Consider the following 22,236-nt stretch of genomic DNA (forward strand, 5'->3'; position numbering starts at 1 on the left):
AGTTCTCAACTTCCTTGACTTAACTTGTTTTTCTGGATTCCACCCTTGGGCTCTCCTTGGAGTCCAGCTATCCTACTCACTCAGGCCATTTTGGAGCCAACAGCTGTGCTTAGAACTCACTGTTGACACAACAATTTGAGCTATGTGGTGATTTCTCTAAGGATAAATAGATCCATCACTTCCCAGAGTCACAGAAGCCGCCTGGCTGGAGCCGCCGCCATGACCAGCCAGTCTCAAGGGATCCACCAGCTCCTCCAGGCAGAGAAAAGGGCCAAGGACAAGCTCGAGGAGGCTAAGAAGAGTAAGTCTCCATTCTGTCTGATTTGTGAGAGTTTTGTCACAAAAAGGGACGAGGCGGGGTGCAGTAGTATGAGCACGGATCTCAGGGGCAGGCAGACTCTGGTTAAATCCTGGTTCCATGGGGCTTCCCTGGTGGCGCAGTGGTTGAGAATCTACCTGCTAATGCAGGGGACACGGGTTCAATCCCTGGTCTGGGAGGATCCCACATGCCACGGAACAACTAGGCCCGTGAGCCACAACTACTGAGCCTGCGCGTCTGGAGCCTGTGCTCCGCAACAAGAGAGGCCACGATAGTGAGAGGCCCGCGCACCGCGATGAAGAGTGACCCCTGCTTGCCACAACTAGAGAAAGCCCGCGCACAGAAACGAAGACCCAACACAGCAAAAATAAATTAATTAATTAATAAAACTCCTACCCCCAACATCTTCTTAAAAAAAAAAAAAAATCCTGGTTCCACCACACTCCCTGGTAGACCTTGGCCAGTTCATAGAAACTACCCAGTTGTCTGTCCCCCATCACTGTAGTGGGGATGGATTTTGCCAGTTCAGATCTTTTGGACAGGCTACCTGCTACGTGAAATGATAATGGACATTGAAGTTAGGGAGACACAGGCTCAAGCTTTGCCTCTGCAAGTTCCTTCACATTGCCCAGCCGCAGTGTCTCAATATTGTGACATGGTTCAGAGATAGACCACTGGGAATTCCCTGGCTGTCCAGTGGTTAGGACTTGGTGCTTTCACTGCCAGGGCTGGGTTCAATCCCTGGTTGGGGAACTAAGATCCCACAAGCCATGCAGTGTGGCCAAGAAAAAAAAAAAGAGAGATAGACAACTTCCAGATTGAATCTGCTTACTAAGGAGTGAACGTAAGCAAGTGACTTAAGCTCTGTAAGCATCGGTTTCTGTTTCTATAAAATTGTGATCGTAACAGTTAATGGCTCATTCTCCTCCCTCTCTGGATAGCTTTTAATTTCTAAGTTTTAAAAATATTTCCATTTTATTCTCATTTTCTCATACTCTTGCTATTTAGCCCTGCATCTACTGACTTAACAGGTAAGATGTTCTCAATAAACCTCAAGCCCCTTCCTGTTCTCCTTGATACTTACAACAACCACATGAATTAGTTATTACTATTATTTCCATTTCACGTATCTAGAAGCTGAGTCCATAATTTGCCATGATATTTTTTTAAAAATAGAAAATATCATCCAAGCACCATGTTCAAAACTTATCTTATTTACCCCTCACACAAATCTATTTTGCAAAAAGGGGAAAGTGATGCTTAGAGAAATTCTGCCCCTTTCCCAAGGTCGCACAGAGGGTAAATGGTAGAGACTGGATTTGGATGGGGTCTGATTACCCAGCCACGATCTTAACAACTGCATGGTACAAAACGTACATGATTTTTATAATGAATAAACTAAGATCGCAGATCTGCAACCCAAATTCATGTTCCCTGGGCCAAGACCTCTGTTCTTCCCACTGTCCCATTTCCTATCACATGATGACTTAATCTATAGGAAGGTATGTCATTTACCTTCTCCCTAATCACATGCCCTGTCCCTGCAATTAGATTCAAAGCCCTGCGAGATAGGGATCATGTCTTAAAATCGTTGCTTATGTAAGTAGTTGGATGCATGGAGTGATAGGAATCGGGTGATACTGGCAGAAGCTAGTTTCAGTGTATCGCATGAAATGCAGGCACAGGACATTACAATGTGAGAGAGGAAGTCGGGCGGAGGCACTGCTCTGTCCCCTGGGGTTTTCTACCGCAGGCAAAATCATTTTCCTTTCTTAAGATAAATTGATTTCCTGAACACTCAGCAAGGTGGGCACCGACAACAAAAAAGAAAAAGACCCCATGTGGAGGAGCTAGAAGAGAACAGGATGGCGAAAGATAATGAAAAAGAAAACTTTACCTAGTTCTCCATTTCTTTTTCTACAAGAAGCCATGCCAAGGATGGCAAAATGGTATGAATGCAGCGTAATTGTACAGGAAACAAAGCAGTCCAGTACCTGCCAGCTGAAACAGTGTAGAAAACTCCCTTATTTTTTATTCAAATTTCTTTACCACATTTAAAATATCCAGAACAGAAAACCAACTTATTTTAAGATGTGATCATTATGTTACCTTTATTTTCCATTATGGAAGAAGTGAAACAATGATAAAGCACATACAGGATCGATGTTATCAAAAAACAGCAAGGTCCTACTCTACAGCACAGAGAACTATATTCAGTATCCTATAATAAACCATAATGGAAAAGAATATTTAAAAGAAGAATGTGTGTGTATGTGTATATATATATATATATCTGAATCACTTTGCTTATACAGCAGAAATTAACACAGCATTGTAAATCAACTATATTTCAATAAAAAAAATAAGTAAACAACAAATAAGAAACCGAAAAAAGAAAAAAAAGAATCACTATATTATTATAGGATCCAAATGATTTTTACCAACTACTTCTCCTTTTCAACATCATTAGAGAAGTACTGTAAATCATACGAGTTGTTTGAAAGTGGGAACCAGTCAGAACAGTCTAAGCTCCGATTTCATAATAAAGATAAAAGCCAAACTTCTTTTCCTTTCCTCAAGTATGTATGCTGTCCTCGGGCAATCTTTCCTCAGAAGTCAGTACTAGAAAATCCATACTGTATTATTCATATACAAAATGTTCATTTTGTTTGCCGGTCACTGGAAGTACTTGTGTACTTTTCTTTTTCTTCGTCTTTGTTCTTAAATATTCAAGCAAATATCAATCAGTAATAGTACATACCCAGACCTTAAAAACATTTTGGAAAATATGTTTCCAAATGTTATTTCAACCAGTAACCTCTGCACTCAATTTTACAGAGAATGTCTCTCCTCTGCCTCAAACAGCTTTGAGAAGCATTTTCACTGAATAGAAGCTGTTTTCTTGCCCAGCTGTAACTGGGCAGCATACTCACTTCTTAAGCATGCTAAGGCAACATAAAATAATACCTTTGCTACCTGGTATTTTGTAGCTTCTCTCATATTTCACTATGTTTTATTTCATTCATTTATTTAATTCAATAAGTACTTATCGGGCACCCACCATTTCCAAGCCACTCTAATACATATGCTGATGAGTAGACCTAGACCTTTCCTTAAAGAATTCCCCAGTGACGTAAATATGTAAATGACATGAGAGGTACAGATAGCCATCATTTTTATAAACCCGTATGTTTCACTTTATCTTTTTCCATAAAGAGATTTATTTGAAAATCTGACATAACGAAGGCAGAATAGAGATTCAGAATGAGAACCAACAGATCACAATAGTGAACACCATTGTAGAAGGTCTAGAATCACCAACTCTTTCTTAAATCCATTTATTGGAAAGTCCCTCAGAAACTTATACATAGAGTCTATGCTAGAAAGAGACTTGGGAATATTCATTTTAAACGGGGGAAAGAGAGGGAGGGAGAGAGAGAGAAAACACAGCAATTTACATGTTAATCCTTTTAGAAAAATATAAGATTAATAAGGTGGACATGTTTAATATTATGTTGCAAAAATATTGATTTATTCCATTAAGGAGGCTGCCTCAGATCCCGGTGAAGCTGTTACATAATCCAGTAGATGGTATAAATAAATGTTAAAAAAATAAAGGTTTTGCCTAAAGGGGTACAGATTAGGGGTTGGAGGCCCCGTTGTATAAGGATCACAGGTCCCCACTTACCAGCTGCTGAGACAGATGAGGTTGTTTTTTGTTTTGTTTTGAAGGAACGGGAGTGCGGAGTTGGGGGTGAGGGAACAGACTTAAAAAGTGAGGCAACAAAATAGAAAAAACATTGGCTTTTTCTTATGTTTCTTTTGCAAGTTATTGAGGATTTCTGAGTTTCAATTTTTTCTTTTCTAAAATATATAAATATCTTTTATATTTTTTAAAATATAAAAATATATAAGAATAATATATATATAATATTCATATTATATATTATGTTTATAATATTAAATATAAATATTATATTTTATATAAATATTTAATACGTATATGGCCAAATATTTTTAAGGATCAGAAAATGATGCCTAAGGCAGTAGGGTACAAACTAACTAGTTATTGTTGTTTTTAACTTATACTATATATATTGTATATTACTATAAGTAATAACAATAGAAGAATGAAATAGAAGAATAGAATACACAGTCTAATTTCATTCTTTTTTACAACTGCTGCAGCTTCTGGGTCATTTTTTCTTGTAATGGGGGAGACTGGGTCTGCTTCTAGATGTTTGCCTCTATTCACTGATTATGGATTCCATTGTATTTTTTAGTTAAGATCCTTACCTACATTTTTATTTGAAGAACTCAGATATTTGCCTCTATTCACCGATTATGCATTCCTTTGTATTTATTAGTTAAGATCTCCACCTAAATTTTTATTTGAGACACTGTTTGGTTGAATTCAGATGGAATCACAGTAGGTTGACACTATTTTAAATAATCTTACTTGAAGTTAATACCTTTTGCCTAAAAGTTGTTCATCAATCAAAGCATCAAAGTGGGTGTGTTGGCCAAAGACAAACTAAATACATTTTTGCAACAGAACTGGGACCTATCCTGGAGCCCAGATTTGGGGAATTGAACTGCATCTTTGATCAGAATTAGAATAGAAATTCAAGGTACCATTATCAACAGGAGGAATAAGGACTTGTGTTTCTTTGGAATATGATTTTTTACTTTAAGTTATGACCTTTTATGAGAGCAGTATTTATTTCACTTATACCACTGCAATCTTGCAAAGGGACACACTCGCAGGGGTTGCAACCAGACAGTGTGGGCTGAGCCTCCAACTGGCTGGGTGGCACTGGGCAGGTCGTCTCTTAGGATCCTGATGCCTTGACCTCCTTAGCCTCAAATTGGAGGAACAGTATCTACCTCGTGGAGTTGATGTCATAATCAACTGAGCGAATGCTTATAAAGGACTTAAAACACCCGTTGGTACCCAGAAGGGGCTGCACGAGAATTAGCTATGAGTATTCTTCCGCTACTTAATAACGAGGATTCTGAGTTCAGCTGAGTTCCCCTGACCTCCTCAGCATCTTTGATGAAGTCCCCATTGAATTATACTTTAGTGCAAAATAAATAATTGAAATATTTCTACTTCTTACTTAGATAACACATCAGGGAATACAATAGTGCAGATCTGTCTGTCTCTCTAGGAGGCCTACCAACAATAGTTTTGTAAATCAGCATTTGTAATTGTTTGTTTCCCAGTGTACAGATATTCCAAGTTTATTTAAACAAGCACCTTGATTTCATCAATTTTCACTATGCAAGTGTGTGTTCTGATTCATGAAGATACGCCTTCTACTGAACTAATTAAATAAAAATTGTTACAGTAAAAATTCATGGCCCTGTTTTGTATGTTTTGTAGGCTTGTAAATGCTTCCTTTTTCTTTATAGCCCACAGACTAATGGGGTATTTGTAGGTATATTGGACTTTCATTTTTTTGAGTGGGTTATGTTAAAATAATAACCACATGACATTTTCATCTCTTAATAACATTTGGTTATATTTTTTTTAACAAGGAAAGAACAAGTAAAAGAAAAAGCAAAGTAATTACAAGGAGGTAGAGTAATGAAAGGAGAGATGAGGATAGGCACCAAAAGAGAGGAGCTTCTTTGTTTCCTTGGCAAATTCACTTTTTCCAATGTTTGTAGTAGGTGAACCAAATAAAAGCATTCTTCAAACCAGGTTGGTTATATCATAATATTAACAACCCCCCAGAGCCAAGAAAGCTTTTTCCTTTTTTTTTTTTCTATGTGGTAGAGCAGAATAAAAATGTTATCAGCAACAGATAGAAATCTCCAAGCATTCCTCAAGTGCACTTTGTGTTTATACCAAATCAAGGTGACCTCTGCTCCGTTTATGCTTTTTTTTTTTTCACTTGTATACCTACTCTTTGTACCACACTCAAGTATCTGACTTGGTCTCCAAAGCTCAACTAGCATTGTTGCTCTGATTCTCTAAGCCACTATATTATCTTCCTAGGGCCACTGCAACCAATCACCACACACAGGGTGGCTTACGACATCAGAAATGTATTAACCTCCAGCTCTGGTGGCCAGAAGTCCAGACACAAGGTGCTGGCGGGGTTGCTTCCTCCTGGAGACCCTCAGGGAGAATCTGTCCCGTGCCTCTCTCCTAACCTCTGCTGATCGCCGGCAATCTTTGGCTTTCCTTGGCTTGGAGCTTCATCCTTCTAATCTCCGCCTCTGTAATCACAAGGTCTTCTTCCCTGTGTGTCTACTCTGTGCCCCTATGCTTCTGTCTCCAGATCTGCCTCTCCTTAGAAGGGCACCAGTCATCAGATGTAGGGCCCATCTCAATCCAGCATGACCTCATTTTTTTGTTTGTTTGTTTGTTTTGTTTTGTTTTGTTTTGTTTGCAGTACACAGGCCTCTCACTGTTGTGGCCTCTCCCGTTGTGGAGCACAGGCTCTGGACGTGCAGGCTCAGTGGCCATGGCTCACGGGTCTAGCCGCTCCGCGGCATGTGGGATCTTCCCGTACCGGGGCATGAACCCGTGTCCCCTGCATCGGCAGGTGGACTCTCAACCACTGCACCACCAGGGAAGCCCTAGCATGACCTCATTTTAACTTGATTACATCTGCGAAGACCTTCTTTCCAAGTAAGGTCACATTCACAGGTACCAGATGTAAGCATATTTTGAAGGACACAATCCAACATCCTCTAATTGTCAGATTCACTTGGCTGTCCTGAGTCCTTACCTTCTTAGTCTGTTTTTGTTAGTGAAAACGTCTCGAAGAAGTTGCCTGTATTGCCTGTGTCTACATTTTTTTAAACTCCATTTTCTCCTGAACCCATTCTAATCAGACGTTTGTCCCTCCAACTCCACCAAAGCCCCCCTTGTCAAGACCAGCAAAGTTGCTAAATCCAATTAATTAACTATCTCAGTCCCAACTGAATTCCTCTTTCATCTCTGAAACTCTTCCCTCACTGGACTATGCAGCCCTGCTCTCATGCTTGGCTTTCTCTCATCTTCCCAATCTCTACGGTTGGGAGCCCAGGTGGGACTTGCTCTCTTCTGTATCCACAGATACTTCCTAAGTGATTACATCTAATTCCATGACTTTAAATCCTGGCTCCAGGTTGATGATTCCCAAAATTAATATTTCCAGCCCGAATTGCTTCCCTGATCTCCAAATTTGTATAAACATCAGCCTTCTCCCCACACCACTAGATGTTTAATGGCCATCTCAATTAAACTGCTCTCTTGACTCTGCCCCAAAATAAAATGATGGAGCCAGCATTGACTCATCTATCTCTGTTTCTCCATCAACTCTGTCTTCAAAGTATATAGAACTTCTTGTCAATTCCACTGCTGCTTTACTATTTCTAATCATCATTAACACTTGTCTGACCTATTGCAATAGATTTCAAATCGATCTTCCTGCTTCTCCCTAGCCCTTACAATCTATTTTCACCACACTAGCCAAAGAAATCCTTTCTTGTATTATTTTTTTTCTTTTTTCTTTTCTGGTCACTATGCACAGCATGTGAGATCTTAGTTCCCTGACCGGGGAACGAACCTGTGCCCCCTGCATTGGAAGCTTAGAGTCTTAACCATTGGACCACCAGGGAAGTCCCAAGAAATCCTTTTAAACCAGAAGTAGTATAATGCCACATTGTGGCTAAAAACCCTTCATGGCTTTAGCACCTCAGGGATCCCAGTCTTTTATCAACCCCAAGAGGTCTCCATGACCTGGTCCCACTGTTGCCTCTCTGATATCATTTCCTAACATTCAACCATTCTGCTCTCTTTGACCTGTGACCCAGCCAGGCGGATGCTTTTACTATTCCTTAAACCGGTCAAATACCCTTCCCCCTCAGGGTCTTTGCTGTTCCCTCTGCCTGGAATGCTCTTCCCTTTCAGGCATTTGCATGGCTAGTTGTTTCATTCCTTGAAGTTTCTGCTCATATACCCCGTCCTCTGAAAGGCTTGCCCTATCTGTGTCAGTACCCACTGCTGTCTCTCTGTCCCTTAGGCGCCTTGATTCCCCTGCACAGTGTTCATCATCCCTGCCGTATCATATCCTTACTACCTGTTTCCTATCTCTGCTTCCCCCTCTTACATTCAGAGCTCCACGAGAGCAGAAATTTTGTCTGTTGTGGTTTTCACTGCTGTATCAACAGACCTAGAAGAGTGGGGGACATAGTAGATAGACAGGAGTATTGGTTGGTTAGATGTCTCTTATTTCCACTCCATGGAATGTGTGTTGGCCACCTCCTCCTTGTACAATTCTGTCCTCTCTCTTGGTTTCCCCTACTTCTCTGATGACTACTCTCAGATCCTCCTGAGGTTCCTCTTCCTTTCCTCATCCCCCAATGTTTGTGATCCCTAGGTTGAGACCTTAGCCCTCTTTTCTTCTCATTCCACATCCCCCCCCCACCCCGTCCCCTGGCGTTGATTTCAGTGCAAACCTGCTGCTAGGACTAGTACACGCACAAACTCAGATGACTAACAAGCAAATCTCTGTCTCCATTTTAGACCTTTCTCCTGAATTCCAAAGATGTCTGTCCAGCCGCCCTCTGGATATACCCACGTAGGTGTCCTCAGGGAAGCCTACAGAGGCTTCTTTTTTGGTGACATCCTAGGGACCTTTCCTCCAGCTCATGCTTTACTCGCTGCCTTCCTTCTTAGCAAAAGGGTCCCAGGAATTGGAATCTGTTTTCCTAACAATGATTAGAAATTGTTGCATATTCTTACAATCACTTCATATACGATTTTAAAAATGCTTCCAATGACTCTTTGCAGTAGATTCTTAAATCTGTTTTATAGATGAGAATACTCAGGTTCAGAAACTCTAAATAACTGGCTTAAGGTTACAAAGCTTCTAACATCTTATTGTATCAGTGCCTACTGTATCATTCTGATTTCCTTCGGAAATGATCAATGTCATCTTGTCTTCCCACCAGAACACGTTCCAGAACCAGTTTAGCCATACAACCAACAGAGTGTCTCAAGGACCCATCAGCATCTTGGGACAGTCCCTTGGCCTCCTCTAGCCAAGAAACCAGGCAGGATGCAGCTGTGGGCCTTGCCCTCTGTCCCCACATAGAGTTCAAGTGTAACCTGCCCAATTTCTTAGTCCTTTCCCCACAAATCACCTAAAAATCAATCCAATCATCTTTCTCTCCTACTTTTCCTCCCACAAAACATCCTATGGAATAGATCCCAATAATGGCTTGTTGAATGTAGGACATTTCTGTGTAACAAACCAAATGTCTAAAAATGAGTGACTTCAGAGATGGAGAACAGACTGTGGTTGCCAAGGGGGAGGAGGGTTGGGGGAAGGATGGATTTGGAGTTTGGGATTAGCAGATGCAAACTATCATATAGAGGATGGATAAACCACAAGGTCCTACTGTATAGCAAGGGGAACTGTATTCGGTATCCTGTGATAAACCATAATGAAAAAGAATATGAAAAAAGGAATGTATCTATATGTATAACTGAATCATTTTGCTCTACAGCCGAAATTAACACAACATTGTAAATCAGCTATACTTCAATAAAATAAATTTAATAAAATAAGGGAATTCCCTGGTAGTCCAATTTTCCCAAAAATATCTCAGAAAAGATGGTCTTGTATTTTTTCTAATCTCAAAAGTAGACAATTCATTCCCATTTCTGTCCTGGCTAAGTCTATTCAGCTTAACGTTTCTTCCTCAAAAGTCTTCCCTGACCTTCCCTAGCAGCCTTTTCTGAGCCCCTTACTCTACATGTGTGGGTCTGTTTGTATTTTTCACTTCCTCTGTTACCAGAAGATGCAACATGACTCTTGGGATGAAGGGGAAGCACAGGCTCTAGAATTTTCATAGTAGAAGTTTCCATAAATGTTGTCATCTTTAACTGTCACAAAACAAATAGAACCAAGATTTCTGTTTCATTGCTTTCACAGTTGATTTTGTGTATCCTTCACAATTTTATGCATTTTCTAATTTTCCTCTTGGACGTTGAAGCAGCATGTACATGTTTCCAAAATACACCATATTGGGACTTCTCTGGCTGTCCAATGGTTAAGACTCTGTGCTCCCAATGCAAGGGGTGAGGGTTGGATCCCTGATTGGTTAGGGAACTAAGACCCTGCATGCCTCGCATTGCAGCCAAAAAAACAAAAATACACCATATGTACCTCAGCTAGAGGCAAGGACCATATCATATATTTTTCTGGCTCTAGCCCTGTGCATAATAAGTAGTATTAAGTGTAGTAATAAGTGTAATAAGTAATAAGTAGTAATAAGTGTTCAATAAATATTGAATGAATAATGGATGAATAAATGAAAACCATCCTTTCCTGCACCACCCTGAAGCACCTGATTTAGCAGTATTTAAAATCATGACGTGTGAGATTACCACATTCTCTAAAACAAAAGTTAGAGCATTCAGCCTAATAAGCCTGTGTGATCTTGGAGGAAATTTGGGACAAAAATTTGACTGTTGTATTTAAAATCTGTCATAGGGTCGCCCTTGTGTTTGATAGAGAAAGTATTGAGAAATAAGAAAATGAACCCCTTTTGGTTCACAGCAGCCAAGTTTTTAATGCTTAAGAAGAAAGAGGTGTAATTTTTTATGCTGTTTTTTTTTTAATTTTTATTTTATATTGGAGGATAGTTGATTAACAGTGATGTGTTAGTTACAGGTGTACAGCAGAGTGATTGAGTTATGCATATACATATATCCATTCTTTTTCAAATTCTTTTCCCATTTAGGTTATTACAGAGTATTGAGCAGAGTGCCCTGTGCTATACAGTAGGTCCTTGTCGGTTATCTATTTAAAATATAGCAGTGTGTACATGCCAATCTCAAACTCCCAATCTATCCCTCGACACCCCGACACGTTGCCTCTGGTAACCATAAGTTCATTCTCTAAGACTGCGTTTCTGTTTTGTAAATAAGTTCATTTGCATCATTTTTTTTTAGATTCCGCATGTAAGCAATATCAAATGGTATCTGTCTTTCCGAAAGAGGTGTAATTTAAAAATTTGGAAATCTCCCGCAGAGACAGAGAAGCCAGCTAGAGGTTAATACAAGTGGATTTGATGCATGCATTTTGCTTCACCTCCAGCGAGACAGTCAGCGTGAGGCTCTAGTTTCTTGCCCTGGATGAAATCAGGTGGAAGATATGCAAGCTCTCACAGGCAGCAGCTGCCCAGTCCTTCCAGAAAATTGCTGTGCTAGCAGCGACTTCCCTGTGGCTCTCCTCTTTAACTGAATGAGAACCAGCGGGTGACTGGTGCCACGAGGAGGGGCTCAGACACACTCTGAGCTTGTCACTGCACGATGGAGCTAATATGCAGCCTCTTAAGTGGAGTACTGGATTCTTCCTGGCGGCAGGGCACATGGAGATTTTCTTCTTTCTATTATTATTTTTATGTGCTAGAGTCAAACCAGTATATTTAACATAATTTGCAATTAAGGTGGAAAGTCAAGATGTTTTATGTGGTTGATTGGATAAAATCGTATCCTACAACCCATCATTATGTATCCTAGAACCCATTATAACTAAGAAAATGTTAATACATCTTAAACATATTTTTGTCCTAATGTGAATGATAAGCCGTGATAAGAAAGTAGGCTGGGGATCCAGCAACAGTTTTCCTTGCCAACATATCTAATTGTTCTGCGGATAGCATGTGTTTGGTTGCCACAAAATGGTTAGAACTATAGAGATAAAGAAATCTGTATATGCAAAATGGTAAGGAGCATTAATTAAGTAGGAAAAAGGTAAGCATTGCTGTGAATGTTCCATTAAGCCTCAAGCATCAGAAGACCATTAATTTATATGAGACCTTGGATTTTACAGAGTGTAGACAGATTCTGTTCTGAATGAGGTCAGCTCAGTCCCATTCAAGGGTAATACATATTCAAAGAGACACATCTCAATTTATAACTCAGCGACTCTCTTTATCCCGTCTATATACAGTGACTAGCAAAGCAACTCATACGCAGCAGGGAGAGAAATTTAGACACCATCTACACTCAAATACAACAAAGGTACAGAAAGACGAAACCGTGTAAAAGCCTGTATCTAGATTGACACATAGATAAAAGTTTAAGATTTTTTTAATGCTACTTAAAGAGAACACATTTATTTATTTATTTATTCATTCATTATTTTTATTGAAGTATAGTTGATTTACAATGTTGTGTTAGTTTCAGGTGTACAGCAAAGTGATTCTGTTTTTTATATATATATATATATATATCTGTGTGTGTATATATATATATATATATCTGTGTGTGTGTGTGTATATATATATATATATTCTTTTTCAGATTATTTTCCCTTACAGGTTATTACAAAATATTCAATATAGTTTCCCATGCTATATAGTCCTTGCTGGTTATCTATTTTATCTAATTTACGTTTATATATAATACTGTGTATATGTTAATCTCAAACTCCTAATTTATCCCTCTTCCCCCCTTTCCCCTTTGGTAACCATAAGTTTGTTTCCTATGTCTGAAAATACACTTATTTAGTTCAAAGTCTACACCATACAACAAACCCTTGACAACGATTAAAAACAAAAGCTTGAGACCTTATCAGAGAGAAGAAACTATGTTAAATGGGCAAAAGAATAAAGGCATTTAACTAAAATAAAGAGACGATAGATTCTGAGACAAATTAATTTTAATACAGTTGAGAATTTCTTTAAAGTTTTAATGATCACAAAGCATTAGTATCTGAAGGTGGTGGGTGGTGAGTGCCTAGCAGCGATGACTACTACTCTATAACCCCCCAAACTTACTCTGGTTGTCAAAAAAAGTCATGTGCTCACTTAATGATCTCTACCGCTTTGTGTTTGTCTGAAACTTTCATCTGCATTGCTGTCTGCTGGCTTAAGGCTTACACCTTTGCTCTTAATAAAAGAAAAGAGAGCTACTTAACTAAATCTCATAACCATTAAAAACGGTTGGTTTTACAATCACTTTCAAGTCCCCCTCAGAGAAAGCTACTACAAAAAGTATCTACTTTGATGTGCTCTGGGGCTTAATCAGACTTTCTACAGTCAACAAATGGCAAGGAAAAAACCCAATAAAATGCTTGAAAAAATTGTTAGTTGGTTTGATAGAGCCTGAGCTGCATGTTTGTGCATTTGGAGATCTGCCAGTATTCAATAGAATCCAGTTGGTATGGACTGAAGGATTCCTGGCAGCAAATCAGGACAGAAAGTCTGACCAAATAATGTCTTTTTGACTCAGTGACAGCTAAAATCTGTTCTCTGGCTGGTACTGCTGTGAGTAAATGGGCAGATATTTTATTGAAACATGGAGGTGTGAAAGAATGATCTCATTTCCATGTTCTAAAGAATCCAATTGAAAAAACCAGGAATTTTTCAATATCTATCATTTTTTAATGCAGGATGTCATTCTAGAAAAAAAAAAAAGCGTCAAAAAATAATGTAAGAGGGCTTCCCTAGTGGCGCAGTGGTTGAGAGTCCGCCTGCCGATGCAGGGGACATGGGTTCGTGCCCCGATCGGGGAAGATCCCACATGCCGCGGAGCGGCTGGGCCCGTGAGCCATGGCCGCTGGGCCTGCGCGTCCGGAGCCTGTGCTCCGCAGCGGGAGAGGCCACAACAGTGAGAGGCCCGCGTACTGCAAAAATAATAATAATAGTAATAATGTAAGACCTCACCCATATTTTTAAAAATCAAGTTGTAAATTCCAGATGGGTTAAAAAGAAATAGTGCTCCTTCTATGCCACTGTTAATTTTCAGGAAAAGCGAAGCGTTTGCGTCAAGCCAAGGAGGAAGCAATGGCAGAAATTGACCAGTACAGAATGCAGAGAGATCAGGAATTTCGACAGAAACACGCTAAGGTAAGTAAGAAAGTCAGCACTGATTTTTTGCAGCATAGACTATAAGGTATGAATATTCATTAATAATGATATTAATCCTCATAAGGTGTCATACCAGGAGAGAAAAATACCCTGGATGGAGCGAATATAGTTCAACCAAGGCTGAATATCAAGCAAAATCTTAAACGTTACAGAATTACTGATTTTACATTTTCACTTCCAAGGCTTTTTGATTTGTCGTAGAAAGTGTCAATCTATAGTTATTGTCTAACACATTGTAGATTAAAAATCGTATTCTCAAATATACAAATGGATGGAATTGGTTAAAGTATTATTCCTACGACAGATTCTTTTTTTAATTAATTAATGTATTTATTCATTTATTTTTGGCTGCGTTGTGTCTTCGTTGCTGCACGTGGGCTTTCTCTAGTTGCGGCGAGCGGGAGCTACTCTTCACTGTGGTGCCCAGGCTTCACATTGTGGTGGCTTCTCTTGTTGCAGAGCATGGGCTCTAGGTGCGCGGGCTTCAGTAGTTGTGGTCTGCCAATGCAGGGGGCACCGGTTGGAGTCCTGCTCTGGGAAGATCCCACATGCTGCGGAGCAACTAAGCCCGTGCTCCACAACTACTGAGCCTGCACTCTAGAGCCCCCGAGCCACAACTACAACAGATTATTGACTAACACATTTTAGAAAGAAAGAAACATCAGAGAACATTTTGGTTGCTGTTGTCTGTTAACGTTTACTAATAGAATCAATAAAATAGGCCAAATTTCCTTTGGTGGATTCAAGATTTAGGAATGACCCAAGTACATGTTGTTATCTATTGCTGAAAAGTCTTCTGGTATTTCCTTATGATTTCCTTTTCAACAGGCTGGCTTCATTCAACAAATCTTTTAGGAAAATATAAAGAAATGCTTTTTCCTACACTAGCACTTAAAAAATATCTACAGTTTACAGTAAAAAAAGATATATAAGCAGCGAGAGAGAGGCATGGACATATATACACTACCAAACGTAAGGTAGATAGCTAGTGGGAAGCAGCCGCAGAGCACAGGGAGATCAGCTCGGTGATTTGTGATTGCCTGGAGGGGTGGGATAGGGAGGGTGGGAGGGAGGGAGGGACATGCAAGAGGGAAGAGATATGGGAACATATGTATATGTATAACTGACTCACTTTGTTATAAAGCAGAAACTAACACACCATTGTAAAGCAATTATACTCCAATAAAGATGTGTGTGTATATATATATATATATATATATATATATATAAGTGCATGAATTTTTCAGAGCTGATTGCAATATGGCTTAAATTCCATGTGCCATAACTAAAGTTTATATATTTTCTTTTTGCCTCAGCAAAAATACAAATAAAGCTCTGTGCAGAAGCCTGACATTGCAAGATGAACTACAAGCCGTTTGTAAATCTTTCTGTTTACAGCTTTGATTTTAGTGGTAGTAGGTGCGGAGCCCAGGTGGGATCGGGTAAATTGGATTACACGGTAGGAAAAACTTTTCCAATGGGCTGTTTCTTAAAATAAAAAGCCATTTCTAGAACAAAGTGGACCAGTCAGCGAAAATAAATTCTTCTTATCGATATTTGGAAAAAGGAATCATAAAGTCCCAAGTCCACACATGCATATATGCCCTCTATGATTGGCCCTTGGCTATCTCTCTAAACTGTCAGCTCTGAAAATGTCATGCACTTACCTTTTACTCTGAACCGCAGATATTTTTTAAATGTTAGGGTAGGAAACAGCATTGCTTTATATTTTTATGAAAGATTTATGGAATGAAGCCAGCTAATTGAAAAGGAAATCATCAGGAAATACCAGAAGACTTTTCAGCAATAGACAACAATATCTACTTTGGTCATTTGTAACATTTTTTTACAACTTTTGTCCCTACTTGTTCTGTTCTCGCCATATGTCTCCCTGTTTTACCCCAGAAGAACTAAACAGGCTGCTGCCACAGGGCCTTTGCCTATGCTCTATCCATTCCAAGGATCTTCTTCTTTTATACACATTCATCTCTCCTTGATGTCTGTTTAGTTGTTAGCTCTTCTTCCTGATCACCTTATCTAAAATTGTGTCTCTCATAAAAAAAGAAAGTAAGTACCCAATTGTACTCATAGCATCTATCACTACTGGATATATTATATATTTACATATTTTGCTTATTGTTTATCTTTTCTGCTGGACTATAAGCACCAAAATACACGTTCTTTGTTTTGTTCTCTGTTGCTTTCCTTGACATTGGTATGGAGTCTGCTCCACAGTAAGTATCCAGTAAGAATGAATAACTAAACATCTCTTCCATGCCTTTATCTTTCCTACTGAGTTCTGTCATAACCATGCCATATTAGGACCTGAAAAGATAATCATTCTTCACACCAATCAGCTCTTTTGATCCTGTGTTGGATATTTCTACTATATGCATTTTTAAGTAATTACAAAACTGACCATCATTTTAGAAAGTGGCTGGGTTTAATCTCTTGAAATATTATTTCTCCAGAAGAATCTCCTAAAATGTAAAACTGGTTCAGGATATTTGTTCTCTGCGTCAGAGAATAATTAAAATTCCTCATTACTCTCATAATTAGAGCTCTAAGCCAATCTTACAGCTAGTTGATCAAAAGCTTACATAAAAAGTTCAGCATGTTTAAGCCTCTGCTACCTCAAGCATATTGTCAACCATGAGCACAGATCTTCTTTCCTGGCGTGACCTCCATATGTCTGACACAGAGCTATTCCAGTTAAAGCTCATCATCGTTAACCCAGGGCATGTGGGAGGTCTGGGAGGAGACCCAAGAAACCAGTTTTCTGCCTGCTGTGGGGATTGCTCCTTGATGCTACTTTTTTGGTTGCTTTTTAGCTCTTGTTCATGTCTGGGTTTTTCCAACCCCCCTGACTTGTCAATAGAAGCAAGTATCCCAATGTGGGCTGTATATCAACAAATATTTTTATAACAAAGATTTACTGATCCCTTGCTTATTTACTCATTCCTTGTTTCACTTTATCCCTTGCTAGAATTTCATACCACTCCGCAATGAAAAAGACCAAACTAAAAATACAGGCAACAGCTTGGGTGACTCTAAAAATGATGCCATGCTGAGTGAGAGAAGGCCGTCATTTATACTGTTTGATTTCATTTATATTGGATACGAAGTATATACTGTGTGATTCCATTTATACGATATTCTCAAAAAGACAAAACTATAGTGATGGAGTTACTGCAACCATCCTGTAGAACTTTGGAAAAGTCCTACAAAATAACATCTTCTACCGAAGAAGATAAAAAGAAATCTGGACTACTACAGTGGAAAAATGAAATCTACTGTTAATGCAAGTAGAAGTTAGATGCACCATTCATGTAAACCAAAGACCTGAAAATGGTTGCCCTGGGCATATTGAAGGTTTTTGTCTTTAATCTTTCTTCCTAAATTCATATCATGAAAACATTTTTGTTTCCTTGAAGCAACCACAAATTGAGAACACAAAACTGTGTGTGCGACCTGAACCTCTGATTGCCCTTAAACTGGAACATGTAAACAACTTAAAAAGAAACTCATTGAATGCTGAAAGATTTCACCAACACCATCGGTCATTAAGCTGTAAAGCTATACACATCAGTCTCAACACTGAAGGTTTGAAAATACACGTAGAGAAGTCTTTAAATTGTACCCTTCGATCAAATGTACCACTAGTTGTCACTTAATTATCAACTTCTAATTTATACAGTGTCCCAAATATTCAAGCAGCAGGCTTTGGTCAAGAAGAACAGTAGAACCGGTAATAAGTTCTTGTAACACCTGGTGATCTGCTCATTCTATTCTGTTCAACAAATATGTATTGGGCATCTACTATGTGCCTGGCAATGTCTGAGGCAGTTATAACTCATCAGTGGACGAGATGACACTTATCCCTCCCTTTGTGGAGCTTACATTCATTCATTTAAACTCCTACATGGCTTAAAGTAGCACTGTCTTCAGATACAAATGCAATTCTTCCCAAGGAAGACAATTTAAAGTGGTGTATGGTGAGTCACGCTATCGTACCATCTAGGAAACAGTGCAGAAACTCAAATTATTGCAGGTCAAATAAACTCAGAAATAATGTCATATAATTATGCAGGATGAGACATAGGAGTATGGGTTGTTGACAAGGGTATTCCGATGTTTCTGAAAGTTTAAGATGGATTATACAAATTTTAAAGTACAAGCAACACAGTGAGAAATCATAATAACCATGACTAACATTTACTGATTATTTGCTCAGTGCTAAGCTTCTGTGCTAAACACTGTCTTCATAATAAATATCTTCAGAAAATTATCATGTTGCCTTAACAAATCACCTTAAGAATATAATTAATACTAGTGGCTGTCATCTGCCGCCCTAGACCTGCACTATCAAAAATGATGGTAATTCTCATGTAGCTACCAAGCACTTGAAATGTAGCTAGTCCAAATTAAGGCATTCTATAAAGGTAAAATACATACCAGATTACAAAGACTTAGTATGACAAACAATAATGCAATAATATTACACTGTATATTAAAAGAGTAGTATGATTATATTGGATTAAATAAAAATATTATTCAAGTTAATTTTACCAATTTTTAAAATACAACTCTAGAAAATTTAAAATTACTTACATGGCTCACTTTGGGGCTATTGCATTTCTGTTGGACAGCACCACTTTGCATTCATGAATCCGGCTGACTTTTTAAAATGATCCCATCAAATGGGTGATGTTATCCCCATTTAAAAAATAAAGAGCTTAAGGTTGAGAGAGTAGCTTTGACATATATACACTACCATGTGTAAAATAAATAGGTAGTGGGAAACTCTTGTATAGAACAGGAAGCTCAGCTGGGGGCTCTGTGATGACCTAGATGGCTGGGATGGGGGTGGTGGGAGGGAGGTTTGAGAGGGAGAGGATATATGTATACCTATAGCTGATTCATTTTGTGGTACAGCGGAAACTAACACATCATTGTTAAGCAAATACACTCCAATAAAAATAAAGAGCCTAAGGTTGAGGTGAACTTTTCCAAAGTCCTTTAGGACAGTTGCAATAACTTAGCCTAGTAATAATAACTATTTTTAACACTACTCCAAAGAAAAGTAGATAATAGTTTCATAACTGTGTGTCTTTTAAATTTTTCACCACTTAAGACATTGAATTTAGAAACAATAATTTTTTTTTTTTTGAGTTTGGTAGACTCTATCAAACTCAAAAAAAAATCCAATATTGGATTTAGAGGAAAAATTTTATTCTGGTAGAACTAATTTTGGTAAGTAGTTCTCTTCTATTTTTCAATATCTTCATAGCAAGGGAAATTTCGTCCACATGTTTTGCTTCTTGTATACTCACTTATCAAAATGTTATTTTATAAAAGTTATTAGATGTCTTAGAAGCTATATCACTCCAAAATGACTCTCTTTGAACTAGGAAGCCCCAATTGCCTGGACTATAAACAAAAAAGAACTTGAACCTGATCACCTCAATGGCATTTGATTTCAAGTTTGGGACCCAGAAAGATCATGTGGATTCTAGAATTTAGAATAGCCTTCTTTACCTTGAAGTAAAAAATCAATCATTAGTGAGGTCTCTTGGACTAAATTAAATGCATACTTTCCATAAACACTCATGGAAGAGAAAAACCAGCTGTGTTGCCTTCACAATGTCCTGTTCAAGAAAGGCTGAGTTTACAAAGGAGATAAAATTAGGAGTTGTCTGTTTGCTTTAGCGAAGGATAACCTTACAAAGGGTTTCTCTGCAGAATCCCTTTAAACTGGTAACTCCTCTGGTAAAATTATATTTCAGTCATATCATTACTTGACAGAGAGGCTAAGAGATAGAGGAGGTACTGGGAAATACTGGGAATCACTGCCCATGAAAGACCAATCAGAAAGATAAGTTAAACAGAAGTCTAAAATTACAATGGAACTAGATGGACGAGTACAGATCTTCCTCAGCTTATGGTGGGGTTACCTCCTGATAAACCCATGGTAGGTTGAAACGATCAAAGTCGAAAATGCATTGAATACACCTAATCTACCCATATCATAGCTTAGCCCAGCCTGCCTTAAACGTGATTGGAACACTGTCATTAGCCTACAGTTAGGCAAAGTCATCTAACACAGCTGATCTTGTAATAAAGTGTTGAATATCTCATGTAATTGATTGAATACAGTACCAAAAGTGAAAAACCAAATGGTTGTTTGGGTACAGAATGGGTGTGAGTATAAGGGTTGTTGACCCTTGAGATCACTGGGCCCATTGGGAGCTGTGGCCTCCACTGCTCAGCAACACAAGAGAGTATCGTATAGAATATCACTAGCCCGGGAAAAGATCAAAATTCAAAGTACAGTTTCTACTGAATTTGTATCACTTTCACACCATCAAAAAATTGTAACTCGAGCCATAAAATTTAGGGACCAAATGTCTGTATATCCCAATTTATACCAAAATTTTCAAGATTATATCTAATACCTAAAAAAATGTACACCTGTGCATGTGAAAGTATCTTATTGAGCATACTGTGGCTGTATCTTTCTAAAAAAAAAAAAAGGGCTTCCCTGGTGGCGCAGTGGTTGAGAGCCCGCCTGCCGATGCAGGGGACACAGGTTCATGCCCTTGTCCGGGAAGATCCCACATGCCGCGGAGCAGATGGGCCCGTGAGCCATGGCCGCTGAGCCTGTGCATCCGGAGCCTGTGCTCCGCAGCGGGAGAGGCCACAACAGTGAGAGGCCCGCGTACCGCAAAAAAAAAGGTTTAATGAGTTCAGATAATGTATTTTAAAAATTGACAAACCAGGTATTTGCTCTTTAAAGACCAGCGAAATGGGTTTAATGATGTCTTTCAACTTTATTTTCCAGACTTTTAATACAGAAGGTAAGCAATAGGTAAGATACAGGAATTCAATGGAAACTATTATAAATATCAATACATGAAAAAATTTCTGAGAATGGTATAATGACTGTGAACTTGCATTCAATTTGTACTGTGTGAAGGTCAATTTAGAAGTAGAAGTCACCTGTTGTGGCCAGCTTCCTTTTTTTTTTAATAGTTGATTTACAATATAGTTTCAGGTGCACAGCACAGTGATTCAGGTTTGACTTTGTTTTTGCAGATAATATTCTTTTAGAAAAGTGTATCCATCCCACTCATAATACTGGTGATCTTACCCATTCTCTGAAAAAATTCTGGAAAAATAATGCATAATGTAAATGACAAACAAGCCAAAATGAATTTAGCTTACAAAACAATTAAATTTTTTTAATAGATATTTATGGAGTATAATTGCTTCACAATACTGTGTTAGTTTCTGTTGTACACCAAAGTGAATCAGCCATATGCATACATATGTCCCCATATCCCCTCCCTCTTGATCCCCCCTCCCATCCTCCCTATCCTACCCCTCTAGGTGGTCACAAAGCACCAAGCTGATCTCCCTGTGCTATGCTTCTCCTTCCCACCAGCCAAATATTTTACATTCCGTAGTGTATATATGTCGTTGCTACTCTTACAAAACAACTAACTTTTAATATGATGTATAATGTAGTGAATTGTCTGTTTTATTTTGGCAGATAATGGGCTCTCAGAGTAATATCTCGGAAGAAATAGAAGCGCAAACGCTAGAGAAGATAAAAGAACTGAATGGAAGCTACACCAAGTCCATGGAAAGTGTGATCAACAAGCTTTTGAGCATCGTCTGTGACGTGAAACCAGAAATCCACGCAAACTACAGAATTGCCAACTAAATGTGCACTCCATTGTTCAATAAACGGTGTCTGCATGCCCCCTGGTTGCTTATGGTTTCATGTTTATATTAAGAGATTTGAACTGTACATCTTATATTTACTAGACATCTACAGATTATAATGTGACATAATTCATACATGAATATTGAATTTAAAAGCAAACCAACAAAAAAGTTGTTACAGATTTCCTGGTAATAGCTATGACTTTGTCTTTTAACTCGGAGTAAGTCAGGAATGCAGGGCAACATATTTTTTGACACTTGAAGAAAAAAATGGACTTGACCATTTTTTAGTGGGTGTAGGTTTT

At 38.6% G+C, this 22,236-nt stretch overlaps 1 protein-coding gene across 1 annotated transcript; it reads left to right on the plus strand.

Annotated features, from left to right (window-relative positions):
* Positions 1-219: 219 nt before the first annotated feature.
* Positions 220-21,929, plus strand: ATP6V1G3 (ATPase H+ transporting V1 subunit G3). The gene is made up of 3 exons (XM_060142011.1): positions 220-301; positions 14,082-14,182; positions 21,756-21,929. Exons 1-3 carry the CDS (start codon positions 220-222, stop codon positions 21,927-21,929), a joined length of 357 nt encoding a protein of 118 aa, XP_059997994.1.
* Positions 21,930-22,236: the final 307 nt, after the last annotated feature.

Source organism: Lagenorhynchus albirostris, chromosome 2 (assembly GCF_949774975.1).
Source record: "Lagenorhynchus albirostris chromosome 2, mLagAlb1.1, whole genome shotgun sequence".
NCBI classification, from domain to species: Eukaryota; Metazoa; Chordata; class Mammalia; order Artiodactyla; family Delphinidae; genus Lagenorhynchus; species Lagenorhynchus albirostris.